This window comes from Gadus chalcogrammus, chromosome 11 (assembly GCF_026213295.1).
Source record: "Gadus chalcogrammus isolate NIFS_2021 chromosome 11, NIFS_Gcha_1.0, whole genome shotgun sequence".
NCBI lineage: Eukaryota > Metazoa > Chordata > Actinopteri > Gadiformes > Gadidae > Gadus > Gadus chalcogrammus.
Window position 1 is genome coordinate 8,615,467 of NC_079422.1, and position 13,401 is coordinate 8,628,867.

Genomic DNA, 13,401 nt, shown 5'->3' on the forward strand with positions numbered 1-13,401 from the left:
GTACATAAGAAAAGTCTATAGATGGCAGTAGCGAGTATATTTTCGCAACGTGCTCTGCTGAAACAGTCCAGTTCAGAACTGCAGAACATATGCAACGTGGCGTTCGTTTCTTCTAAGCATGGTTGGACAATCCGGGACTGGCTCGTTGGTCTAGGGGTATGATTCTCGCTTAGGGTGCGAGAGGTCCCGGGTTCAAATCCCGGACGAGCCCTGAGTTTTAATTGAATGGATAGCAATTCACTTTGGGACATTCTTGGACTTCCATGCCATTCACTTAAGTCCTGTTACACGCAAACTATACAAAATAACTAAAGTTATAATAACAAACGCCATAACTAAGTTTGAAACAGTTTATATTTGCTTTGAAATATGTCAGCAATTTAATCAAAATGCATCCATCACCTCATCAATTCCATCCATCCTACGTATTATAACTAACAAACGGAAAAAAAAAATCGTACCCTACAACCTAACGGAGAGAAATGCCCTTGTAAATCCATGGTAAATCCATGAACTCATTTTCCCAGCCTCCTTTTAGTCCGAGCATGCGCAGTAGAGTCGGCTTCACCGTTAAGCGTCAGTGCTATGACAACAAGGGGATGACTTCAGCAAGTTGCTTAGGGAGACACAAGAAATGTGTTTTTTTGTCTGAATAAGAAAACTTCAACTTTTTAACGAGCCAGCATCTTCGTTTTAAGGTACAGAGACATGCCAGCAGACTAATGCATCTTGTTTACTTAGATAGCATGTACAAATCGGAGATTAGTAGCCGGTTGCTCTGCAACAAGTCACCTGGTAGAGCTAGCCAATTAGCCAGCTAACCTACTTATGTGAAATCTAACGTTATTTGACCAAGGTTCAATCAAATAAGGTTAGCGGTGACCTTAAGCCTGCTTAACGTACCTGGATACCGCTGCGCCATTCAACCCCTCGGCGTCCCACACCTCTGCCATGCGGATACCCATCCATCTAATGAGACTATTCTACCATTTGCTCTCTATCCTCTCCCATATTAAAACAATTGTTGACACTATGATTAAAACTCAACGACTAAAGCTAAAACCGTGGCAGTATGTCTTTCCAAGCTTCGTAATTTGAAATGCTAACGGGGTAACTAGTCTATCCCGTTCATTCATGCTCCCATGAGCTGCTTCAGTGTCATGACAAGCCCAGATGGACTTCATAAAGGACATCCTCTTATGTCACTGTCCTTCTGTTAAAGCCAGTCTCTTATGAGGGGTCTTAGTTACACATGTTTCAAGCTTCAGTCTTAGTTGGACATGTATAGTATGAATGCAACACAATTAGTTAATTGGATGTTGGGTTCTCTGGATAAATTTGGATATCAATGTTGTGCTATTATACTTTCCTTGATAGGTTGTGGTACCCTTCCATTTTCCATAGATGCAACAATTTTACAGTTTATTCTTGCATTCTCATTCTCTCTCCCTCGCTCAATGGATTAGCTGTCTGTTCCACCTGCTCAGCATTTAGCAAGGAGCAAAGCTGCTTGAATCCCCCCCCTACTTTGCCACCCCACCCGACCAGTCCCGAACCGACCCAACCGCACTAGCCTTAAAGATCATTGGGTCATGTGACTTGCAATATGCTCGTAACTGCAAAGTCAGACCATTCTGGATTGTATTGGCATACAGGCAAACCCAGCTAGTCTGCTTTTATTAATAACCTTCCTGCAGTTATCTATCAATCAATAAAAAATATAATTGTATGCCATTTGTATCTGAAGGGCCATTATTTTGAATTTGAACTAATGATGTTTCTTCGTCATTCTAGTTTTAGCAAGTGAGATTTATAATAAAAGTCTCAATATGACTCAATATGATGATTTCTTTACTATTTCTTTAACTGTCCAGTCAGAGGCAGCATGTCTCTCTTCAAGGCCCGGGATTGGTGGTCTGCGACCCTAGGTGATGGGGAGGAGTTTGACCAGGGATGCCTCTGTGTGGGAGATGTGGATAACAGCGGCGCAGGCCACGGTCAGTTTTATGTGTGATTTTTTTGTGACGTTATGTGCGACAGCTTATAGGCTAATGGATCATTTACTTAGTGCAGGACAAAACAGCATAGCAGCAATGTGATTTAATATCACTTGTCATCACAGCCAAACACTTTTAACATTAAAGGAAGTTAATGTAGTGCTGTATTTCACAAATGTGGGCTTAGGACAGGCATGGTTAAAATGTGAGCAATATTAAAAGGCTTAAGGTAAAAAAAAAGAAGAAGCCTATTCTCATTGAATGTTATAATATATAAGTGTCCCAAAAATCCAATCAATCTCTTGGCTGTTAGATAACACAATAGTGTCGTAGCAGGTAATCCTAAATCTTTTGAATGATTTGTTTGTCAAATTACACAAATTGGAATCCAAATTACATTCATGTTGAAGCGGCAATCTGCCTCATCCCTGTGTTGTGTATCTTGTCCTTGCAGACAAGGTGGTGGTGGGCAGCTACATGGGGATATTGCGGATCTTCTCCCCCCACAGCAGTACGACCGGAGCGGGAGCTCAGAGCCAGGCTGACCAGCAGCTCCTGGAGGTCCAGCTGCAACACCCCATCATCCAGGTTGAAGTGGGCAAGTTCGTGTCGTGAGTACACCAGCTTACTGACTTCACTCTAGACCAGAGATGGACCACTTTCATGATAAAGAGGGCCACAATTTCTCATCATCATAATCATCATCAGAGGGCCACAAGACCGCGCCCTTCAACTAATCGGATATGAGAGAAGCTACAAAATAATTTTACATTAGGACAAAGTATTTGTATATTTGTCTGTATGTTTATTGAACCAACATGCATTCATTTTCCGTCCTGAAATGCATTTCTATACATTTCAGAACATATACTCTTGTTAAACGACAAATACAAGTTAGTTATAAAAGAAACAAGAACAGCTGCATTAGTGATTAGTATAATAGGCGTTGGATTCGTTATATCATGGTCAGAGACTCCTACAGAATGGCTCGTTGGTCTAGGGGTATGATTCTCGCTTTGGGTGCGAGAGGTCCCGGGTTCAAATCCCGGACGAGCCCTCATTTTAATTCACTTTCACCCTCAACAGGTTGCCTCAATCTGGTTCTCTCTTAAAGGTTGTATCAGCGATGTTGGGTGATGTCACTTCTGTTGGTATTTGAAGCGAGATACCAAACAAACAGAGCCAGCTCACCACTCCCTTCCGTGCATTGAGAAAAAACTATCAAGAACGCAGCAAATAATCACACAATACCCACCCCTTGTCGGAGATTTGTTGGAATACTATTTATTTTGGTTTTGAGTGGTTGGTATTAGTACCATTTGTTTTTGTGTACAATCTCGGAGCATTGAATATCAATGTAAATCTTTGTGCATCCAATCCGCATCAGATGAAAAAGAGTGTAATCCCTGAGCCTGTTTCTTTCTTTTATGTATTGTGCTTCATTATTGAAAGATTGCTCTCACAAATGTTCTGGTCCCAAACATGCTGGCCATTGAGAGAGTATAATCCCTGAGGAGTGGAAAACGTGCCTCTAGTATCAGTCTCGAAAATTAGCTCTCCTGAAACAGTCCAGTTTACAACTTCAGAACATATGCAACGTGGAGTTGGAATTTTTCTCCCATTGTCAGACTATGTAAGAGACTGGTTCGTTGGTCTAGGGGTATGATTCTCGCTTAGGGTGCGAGAGGTCCCGGGTTCAAATCCCGGACGAGCCCTTCATTTAAGTCGAAAGGGTAGCAATTAACTTTTTATGATTATTGGACGTCCATGCCATTCATTAAAGTGCTGTTGTAGGCAAAATTACAATAGTCTTAATAGCACACACCATAACTAAGTTTGACAGTCGAATGGAAGGGTAGCAATTAACTTTGGAAGATTATTGGACGTCCATGCCATTCATTAAAGTACTGTTGTAGGCAAAAATACAAAATTACAATAGTCATAATAACGCACACCATAACTAAGTTTAACAGTCGAATGGAAAGCTATTGACTCTGGCACATTCTTTGACTTCTAGGACATTCATTTAAGTCCAGTTATTGGCAAACACATCAATATAGTAATTTGTATTGTATAGTACTAATACATACCAGAACTAAGTTTGACTCTTTTACACGTTTGACACTGCTTTGACATGAGTCAGCAATTTAATAAATGATAATCGATGCATCCATCATGTAATAACTTCCATCTATCCTACATATGATAACTAATTAACATAGTTATATTATGTCTGTATGTTTATTGAACCAACATACATTCATTTCATATTTTCCATGATCAAATGCATTTTTAACATGTCTATACTCTTGTTATAAGAGAAATACCACAAGTTTGTTTTAAAAGAAACAAGAACAGCCACATGAATTAATAATGTATTTTTCAGTGTAAAGGGCTCACATACATCATCATTCAATAATGGCACAAAAAATGAAAAACAGCGGCCCAACATGAAGTCCAACAACTAGCATATATTCAGTGCAACTTAGCACCCATTCTTCTTCCACAACACACATCAACACACATTTCCCCCGTATACTTGCCCAACCTCACCCACAGCAGGTCGCCTAAATCAGGCTCTCTCTTAATGAGATACTATGGTTTTGCCTGCTGGCTTCCAGTAGACTGAATATATATCAATGTTCATCTTTGTGCATCCAATCCGCATCAGATGAAAAAGAGTGTAATCCCTGAGCCTGTTTCTCTCTTTTACTTATTGTGCTTCATTATTGAAAAACTGCTCTCACAAATGTTCTGGTCCCAGAACATGCTGGCCATTGATAGAGTATAATCCCTGACGAGTGGGAAACGTGCCTCTGGTATCAGTATCGATTAACCCATTGTCAGCCTATTGAATAGACTGGTTCGTTGGTCTAGGGGTATGATTCTCGCTTAGGGTGCGAGAGGTCCCGGGTTCAAATCCCGGACGAGCCCATCATTTAAGTCGAAAGGGTAGCAATTAACTTTGGAAGATTATTGGACGTCCATGCCATTCATTAAAGTGCTGTTGTAGGCAAAAATACTAAATTTCAATAGTCATAGTAACACACACCATGACTAAGTTTGACCGTCGAATGGAAAGATATTGACTCTGGCACATTCATTGACTTCCATGACATTCATTTAAGTCCAGTTATTGGCAAACACATCACTATAGTAATTTGTATCGTATGGTACTAATACATACCAGAACTAAGGCCCCGTCCACAAGAAGCCGAAACAGGCGAAACCGTTACGGTTTCGATCTATCCGGTTTCGCAGTATCTCCGTAAAGACGAAGCCAAGCGAAACCGGGTAGATCTGTAGAAACGCTGTAGTACACATTCCAGGCCCATAAGGGGCGCTGCTTCTGCTACAGAAATCCTTGTTGTTGTGAGTTCTGAGACTCCGCGGGCTTAACAGTCATTGGCTAGGGTCGAGGGGTGGGGCGATGACGTCATGGTTTACGATTTCAGTCGGTTTCAGGCGTCCACACGAATCCAAAACGAAACCGGGTAGATTTGAAACCACCTCCGAGGGTGGTTTCAGAAGTTTGTGGTTTCGGTCAGCGGATTCGCCGGCTTCGTGTGGATGGAAGGCCGAACCGTACAAGACCTTTGCGGTTTCGCCATGAAATCGGCTTCGTGTGGCCGGGGCCTTAGTTTGACTCTTTTACACGTTTGACACTGCTTTGACATGAGTCAGCAATTTAATAAATGATAATCGATGCATCCATCATGTAATAACTTCCATCTATATTACATATGATAACTAATTAACATAGTTACCGGTATATTATGTCTGTATGTTTATTTAACCAACATGCATTCATTTCATATTTGCCATGATCAAATGCATTTTTAACATGTCTATACTCTTGTTAAAAGAGAAATACCACAAGTTTGTTTTAAAAGAAACAAGAACAGCCACATGAATTAATAATGTATTTTTCAGTGTAAAGGGCTCACATACATCATCATTCAATAATGGCACAAAAAATGAAAAACAGCGGCACAACATGAAGTCCAACAACTAGCATATATTCAGTGCAATTTAGCACCCATTCTTCTTCCACAACACACATCAACACACATTTCCCCCGTATACTTGCCCAACCTCACCCACAGCAGTTAGCCTAAATCAGGCTCTCTCTTAATGAGATACTATGGTTTTGCCTGCTGGCTTCCAGTCGACTGAATATATATCAATGTCAATCTTTGTGCATCCAATCCGCATCAGATGAAAAAGAGTGTAATCCCTGAGCCTGTTTCTCTCTTTTACTTATTGTCCTAAAAATTGCTCTCAAAAATGTGCTGCTCCAGAACATGCTGGCCATTGAGAGAGCAAAAACCCTGACGAGTGGGAAACGTGCCTCTGGTATCAGTCTCCAAAATAAGCTCTCCTGAAGCTGTCCAGTTTACAACTTCAGAACATATGCAACGTGGAGTTGGAATTTTAACCCATTGTCAGACTATATAAGAGACTGGTTCGTTGGTCTAGGGGTATGATTCTCGCTTAGGGTGCGAGAGGTCCCGGGTTCAAATCCCGGACGAGCCCTTCATTTAAGTCGAAAGGGTAGCAATTAACTTTTTATGATTATTGGACGTCCATGCCATTCATTAAAGTGCTGTTGTAGGCAAAATTACAATAGTCTTAATAGCACACACCATAACTAAGTTTGACAGTCGAATGGAAAGCTATTGACTCTGGCACTTCCTTTGACTTCTGTGCCATTAAAGGTTGAGTATGGAATTCTCTTTTTTGGCAATTTTTGCAAAATTACTTGAAATCCTTATCATAACCCACTTACAGCCACTGAGTTAGAAGTACTGACATGAGAATTAAACAAGTCAATCATCTGTGGAACGGGCAGGGCTCGAAAAACTCCAGCCAATGATTTCAAGAACCACCGAGTGGCATTGCACAGTAAGTACGTCAATCAAACGGTCGTACTGCACTCCCCCTCCCCCGCTCCCCTCGCGTGACCCCTTCGTGCATGTACTCAAAGCTCGTGACCCAGAGCAAGCTTCTGTTTGTTGTTATCCTGTGGTAGCTACTGGAGCTGGCTAACTAGCTAATGGCTCGCTCTCGCGCATCTGTGTTCGCGCTCGTGCATGATTGCGCGTCCATGTACTTGGAATTGGTGGAGTCAGAGTCAGCGTTGAAGGAGAGGGGGTAGGACCATTTGAGTTGTGTGTTTTCAAAATCTGCTGGCGTTTCGCAAATCCCATACCCAACCTTTTAGTCAAGTCCAGTTATTGGCACACATCACTATAGTATTTTGTGTCGTATAGTACTAATACATACAAGAACTAAGTTTGACTCTTTTACACGTTTGACACTGCTTTGAAATATATCAGAAATGTAATAAATGATAATCGATGCATCCATCACTTCATAACTTTCATCTATCCTATGTATGATAACTAAATAACATAAAGTTATATATATATATGTCTGTGTTTTTATTGAACCAACACACAGGTCAGCTCTTGAAACAGACTGGCTTGTTGGTTTAGGGGTATGTTTCTCACTTAGATTGTGCGAGGTCCCGCGTTCAAATCACGGACGAGCCCTCAGTTTAGATTGAATGGATAGTTTGGAACATTGTTTGCCGTTCATTTAACTGATGTATCAGTGATGTTGGTTGACGTCACTGCTGTTGGTATTTGAGGCAAAATCCAAAACAAACAGAGCCAGCTTGCCCCTCCCATCTGTTTTTTGTGCATCCAGTAAAAACTATCATGAACCAGCACAAAATCCCCAACACCCCATGTTGGTGATTACTTGGAATACTCTTTATTTTAGTTTTGAGTGGTTGGTATTACCATTCGTTTTTGTGTGCGATCCCGGGGTATAGGCTGTATACAGAAACACGTTTTTTTGAATCCCTCCTTTGTTGCGTGCAGCAAGCGGTTCGTGAGGAAAGATCAGATGAATGTGATCATTTATTTTTCGGCCTAGAATCGCTGTTACAACCTTTAAGTGCTGTTATAGGCAAAAATACAAAATAACTACAGTTATAATAACACACACCATAACTAAGTTTGACACACTTGAATGGAAAGCGATTAACTTGGGGACATCCTTTGACTTCCATGCCATTCATTTAAGACAAGTTATTGGCAATAGCATAACTATAATAGCTTTGTATAATACACAGCATATCTAAGTTCTACACTTGTATTTTTACCTACAACAGCTCTTAAATGAACGGACATCCTATAATGTTCCAAAGTTAATTGCTATCCATTCAAACTAAAATGAGGGCTCGTCCGGGATTTGAACCCGGGACCTCTCGCACCCTAAGCGAGAATCATACCCCTAGACCAACGAGCCGGTCTGTTCTGTGAATTGACCATGGTAATACGAATCCAACCCCAAATTGCATATGTTCTGAAGTTATACTGGACTGTTTCAGCAGAGCGCATTTTGGAGAATACTACCAGAGGCGTATTCCACTCCTCAGGGATTTTGCTCTCTCAATGGCCAGCATGTTTGGGAGCACTTACATTTGTGAGAGCAGTTTTTCAATAATGAAGCACATTAAGTCAAAAGAGAGAAAGAGGCTCCAGATTACACTATTTTTCATCTGATGCGGATTGGTTGCACAAAGATTGATATTCAGTCCGTTGTGCGGTAGCAGGCAAAACCATAAAAAAACATGTGCCATCATTGAATGAGGTATGTGGTACCTTTGCATTGAAAGAAATAAGAGAATCTTATATGATTATTATTACTCTCATTGGCTGTAGGATTGTCTTTCTTCCTTGGTTCATAGGTTGAAAGGGCTCCCCACTCAGCCAGGTGTGTTTGGATACTTCCTCTAGTGTCTCTCTTCATGTCCTTCCTCTTTCATGCCCAGGGCCCACCCATGTTGATCTGAAACAGCCCTTATAGTTTGTTTTTTTAATAGTATGGACACAAAATAGTGTAATTTAGTGGGTAAGGTTTTTTGGCTCCCAGCCGTCAGATACTGAGTTTTTTCCCCAGCGTCCGCATTCGACCTTGGGGTCCTTGAGCAAGAGGCCTTAACCCTAAGTGCTCTTCAATGTCCTGCACCTGTGTTCTTTGGATAAAGGCTGCTAAATGACTAAAGGTATAGGGCAGGGGTTCCCAAACCTTTAAATAATGGCTGACCCACCTGTTGAGGTACCAAATAGTTATACATTTGTTCTCATTATCTACATGTCCAAAAAGTGAGATCAAACCTTTCCCTTTTAAGTATTCCCCTTTTCATTTATGAAACTGAATTTGTCAAATGAAACAAAAAAATACAAGACAAGGCCCGGATTTTTATTGTAGAAAATGAAATTGTTTATGGCGTTCAGGCGACCCTTCAACACACTTTGAAAATCACTTTTGTAGTTGTACTGGCTGATTGGCCTGAAGGATTTCTGTGTGTGTAATAAGAGCTCAGTTAACAGTTGTATGTAGAAGCACATGCATTAGATCCAATCCAATTACCAGCAGGGTGGCAGGATCGATCAGATCAGATGGGTTTCTGATCTCTTCCGCTAACTACTCCGTCCTTGCTCTCACACTGGCCTGCTGCAAACCTGTGTGTTTTTTGTCTTTGTGTGTGTGTGTGTGTGTGCGTGCGTGCGTGTGTGTGTGTGTCTGTTGTGCACACGCCAGAGGATGTTGGGTTGGCCGGAGCAGTGTTGGAAGATGGATGATGATGATGATGATGATGATGATGATGATGATGATGATGATGATGACAACCTACTTTTTTTTTACAGGTGTTCAGATCAGCTCCACCTGGCTGTTCTTCAACCCAGAAAGCTCTCTGTGTACTCTGTCTCAGGTAAAAATGTTTATGAATAGATATCGTTCCCATCACTATTTTACCTTGCGGTCATTCTGACCCTGCTACCTCACACGTGCGGGACAAATACAGAAACTACCTTTGAGGAGCGTGAAACAGAACAAAGAAAGAAAAGCAATCTCAAACGAGTTTGAAAGAGTCTTTGCTGTGCAGATATGGGAAGCTCGTCCTGGTCCTTGAATTTGATGATTGGTTGTGCTGTAATGGACGATGTGTAGAGCTCCGTTTGAACAGCAGTTTATTTTGATGTCTGTGTCCGATTGAGGGTTAAGCCCCAACCGGGTTGGGGCACATCTCATCTACAACATCGCTCATTATAACTCTCATAAACAGCAACGTTACTAAAAAAGTATCCCAAAGTTGCCGTGGGTCGTAACACGTTCTCCTCCTTCCTAGAACACTCAGCCAGAAACACATTTTCTTTATCTCATATAATGTTTGTATTCGACCTGACACAGTGGTTCACTTACGCCTAAACAATGAGCCGTGGACCAGCCGAGTTACGCAAAGGACTTGTTTTGTTAAGTGAAGATTTGTAAAAAAAAGAAAAAATTATATATATTTTGATATTGTTATTATTTTGTTTAATGGTTGCAGATTTTTCTTTTGCATTTCTGTGATTTTTACATTTTATATTCATAAACATGTTTATTGGCTGAGAATCAAAGGAGAAAAGAGAAAGGGCCTTTCAATTGTGATTAGTTGGTCGGATTATTACAAAATGGTCATGAGGCATGTGGTTATTCTGGGTCGACATAGAAAACATACTATATTGTGTTATATATCGTTATCGAGATATGAAATGACCCATAGTGGGATAAAAGATTATGTTCATATCACACAGCCTTAACACACTCACCCCCACATGCGCACACACCCACACGCGCACACACCCACACACGCACACGCACCCCAACCAAAACCACTGACCTCCCTTTTATTGGATGGGCCGAGAGAGGAAAGAGCCACCCATAGCACCAAGAAACACTGAACCGGATTTTCCTGAGGTTTCACTTTGTTGATAGAGTCAAGCTAATGATCCCCAGTCCAAGAATATATTAGTGGTCACCCTGCCTCTTACCAAAGTGTTTGTGTGTGTGTGTCGGTTCATGTGTGTTGTACAGGCACAGCAGGGAATGTAGAGCATGGGGCCCAGTACCAGCTGAAGCTGGTGTATGAACACAACCTCCAGAGAACCGCTTGCAACATGACATCTGGCCCCTTTGGAGGAGCCACAGGTACCACACACACACACACACACACACACACACACACACACACACACACACACACACACACACACACACACACACACACACACACACACACACACACACACACACACACACACACACACACACACACACACACACACACACCAACCCTGAAGTACATGCGTGTTCAATAATATACTCTTTCTGTTTTTATAAGCCCACAATGTTCTCTCTGTCACTCAAAAACTCTCTCACACACACACACACACACAAACTCATATGCACACACGCACACATTTGCTAACACTCACACACACACTCCTCAAATAGAAAGTGATCCAATAGTCCATCTTGCCAGACCAAAGTATCTGGCACTTTCTCCACTTGCTCTGTTTAATACACACACACACACACACACACACACACACACACACACACACACACACACACACACACACACACACACACACACACACACACACACACACACACACACACACACACACACACACACACACACACACACACACACACACACACAGAGAGAGAGGGGGAAGCCCCTTTTAAGAACTTAAAATAGCAGTTACAAATAAAGGCTGTATTGTGGAACCGTGTGTGTGTGTATTTCTCTTGGACGCAGGGTCTAGTTGAGGGCTTTCCCTTGATTAGTTTTTACCAGAGCCAGTGACTAAGAACGATACACATCCAATAAACCTGCCTGCCTGTCTCTTTTTGTTTCCTCTACTTCAGCTGTCTTTCCCTTCATTTCTAGTCTTAAGAATTGGATGTGTTTTTTCAGTCATGCCAGTTTCCTTTAGCTTTGGGGCGTGTGTCAATAAACACATAGTATTTCCGAGATTTTACGCATGCAGTTTGAACGGACACATGAACCCACCCACACACACACAGACAAACACACCAACGCTTTGCTTTATTCTCGTTATATATTATTTCCCCCCGCTCTCTCAGTCAGGCTCTCTCTCTCTTATTCGTCATTCCTTTAATCGGTCTATCATGATACACTGTACAGTAGAACTTTTCCTTCTATGGTCATTTTTAATCCTCAGGCAACTTTTCCTCCCTGTATCGCCCACTAGATGGCAGTAAAGACCATAAAACCAGTTTTTGTCCAAAGAGACGCTCTGCTAGGATAAGCTATTAGTGGCACCAACACTGCAAGGAGCTGTATCCACTGGTTGACTTCTACTGCCTTGCTAAGTGGCCAGGCATCAATTAGTTATATTGTCTTTGCTATAGTGCAAATAAACAGCAACAACTCTCTATTAACAACCGCCTTTTTTTTTTTTTTTTTTTTTTTTTTTTTCACTTCTAAAGTACTGTGATTATTAAGCCATCCTGATACTTTCCTCCAGAACGACATACCAAGCAGCTATGGGCTTAGACTCAACGCTGCCTACAGGGAAATAGACTGCTGACATTTGGGTACGAACCCAGAACCCTTCCCCTAGGCATCAAACACCCTAACCTGACACAAGACCACCCGTGGCCAACATATATGTGTTGAGCATTTCACGACTACGATCTAACAACCTACGCTGTTGAAGCTAGGTGTGAGAACGGTTCTGTTCTCCCAGCTGGATCACCCGGTGAGGCTGCCCCTCTGCTCTGACTCTAGCTCTGTGTGTCCGTGTGTCCGTCTGTCAGTCTCCCTCTCAGTTGACAGTTTACTGGTTTATCCTTGTCCTAATCGGATGAGTGCCGCCTGGGATACGCGATCCCGACGCTGACACACATGTCCCCAGTGTTATCCCAGCGCTAACGTGGAGATCAAAACCCCACCACTGACAAATGAGTGTCTGCTAATGCTGAAAAGCACGCAGGCACACACACGCACGCACACGCACACACACACATGCACACACACACACACACACACAAACACACACACACACACACACACACACACACACACACACACACACACACACACACACACACACACACACACACACACACACACACACACACACACACACACGTCCAATGAAATTCAGTAACACAACTCTAACTAAGCAAATATGCAACAGACTACACCACACACCTGATCAATGAATTCAAACACATGCACAACAGTAACCATACAATGCACACACACACACACACACACACACACACACACACACACACACACACACACACACACACACACACACACACACACACACACACACACGGAATACAGATATGCTCATAAAATCAAGACAAATCACAGATGCACGCCTTAAGCATGCTATAAAAAGTGGAACACACTGTCCTTTATGAATGTGTGTTTTTTGGTCTTAATGTCTATAATAGCGGCCATTTAGCAGTAATGTAATAACTGCTCGCTGCTATTACTGCTCTAACAGCTCCACTGTCC

The 13,401-nt window shown here is 42.0% G+C and overlaps 1 protein-coding gene and 6 non-coding genes across 7 annotated transcripts in view; 6 read left to right on the forward strand and 1 right to left on the reverse strand.

The window, feature by feature from the left end:
• Nucleotides 1-139: 139 nt before the first annotated feature.
• Nucleotides 140-211, forward strand: trnap-agg (transfer RNA proline (anticodon AGG)). Its single transcript has one exon. It is a non-coding gene; the product is annotated as a tRNA-Pro (tRNA).
• Nucleotides 212-601: 390 nt separating this feature from the next.
• The window catches only part of bbs9 (Bardet-Biedl syndrome 9), a 129,594-nt gene continuing 116,794 nt past the window's right edge, over nucleotides 602-13,401 (forward strand). The window contains exons 1-5 of the mRNA XM_056601975.1: nucleotides 602-698; nucleotides 1,875-1,997; nucleotides 2,452-2,608; nucleotides 9,722-9,786; nucleotides 10,932-11,045. Coding sequence (XP_056457950.1) covers nucleotides 1,886-1,997; nucleotides 2,452-2,608; nucleotides 9,722-9,786; nucleotides 10,932-11,045 — 448 coding nt within the window. The 5' untranslated portion in view covers nucleotides 602-698; nucleotides 1,875-1,885. The remainder of the gene's footprint in view (nucleotides 699-1,874; nucleotides 1,998-2,451; nucleotides 2,609-9,721; nucleotides 9,787-10,931; nucleotides 11,046-13,401) is intronic.
• On the forward strand, nucleotides 2,983-3,054 carry trnap-ugg (transfer RNA proline (anticodon UGG)). The gene has a single exon. It is a non-coding gene; the product is annotated as a tRNA-Pro (tRNA).
• Nucleotides 3,641-3,712, forward strand: trnap-agg (transfer RNA proline (anticodon AGG)). The gene has a single exon. It is a non-coding gene; the product is annotated as a tRNA-Pro (tRNA).
• Nucleotides 4,860-4,931, forward strand: trnap-agg (transfer RNA proline (anticodon AGG)). The gene has a single exon. It is a non-coding gene; the product is annotated as a tRNA-Pro (tRNA).
• On the forward strand, nucleotides 6,462-6,533 carry trnap-agg (transfer RNA proline (anticodon AGG)). The gene has a single exon. It is a non-coding gene; the product is annotated as a tRNA-Pro (tRNA).
• On the reverse strand, nucleotides 8,244-8,315 carry trnap-agg (transfer RNA proline (anticodon AGG)). Its single transcript has one exon. It is a non-coding gene; the product is annotated as a tRNA-Pro (tRNA).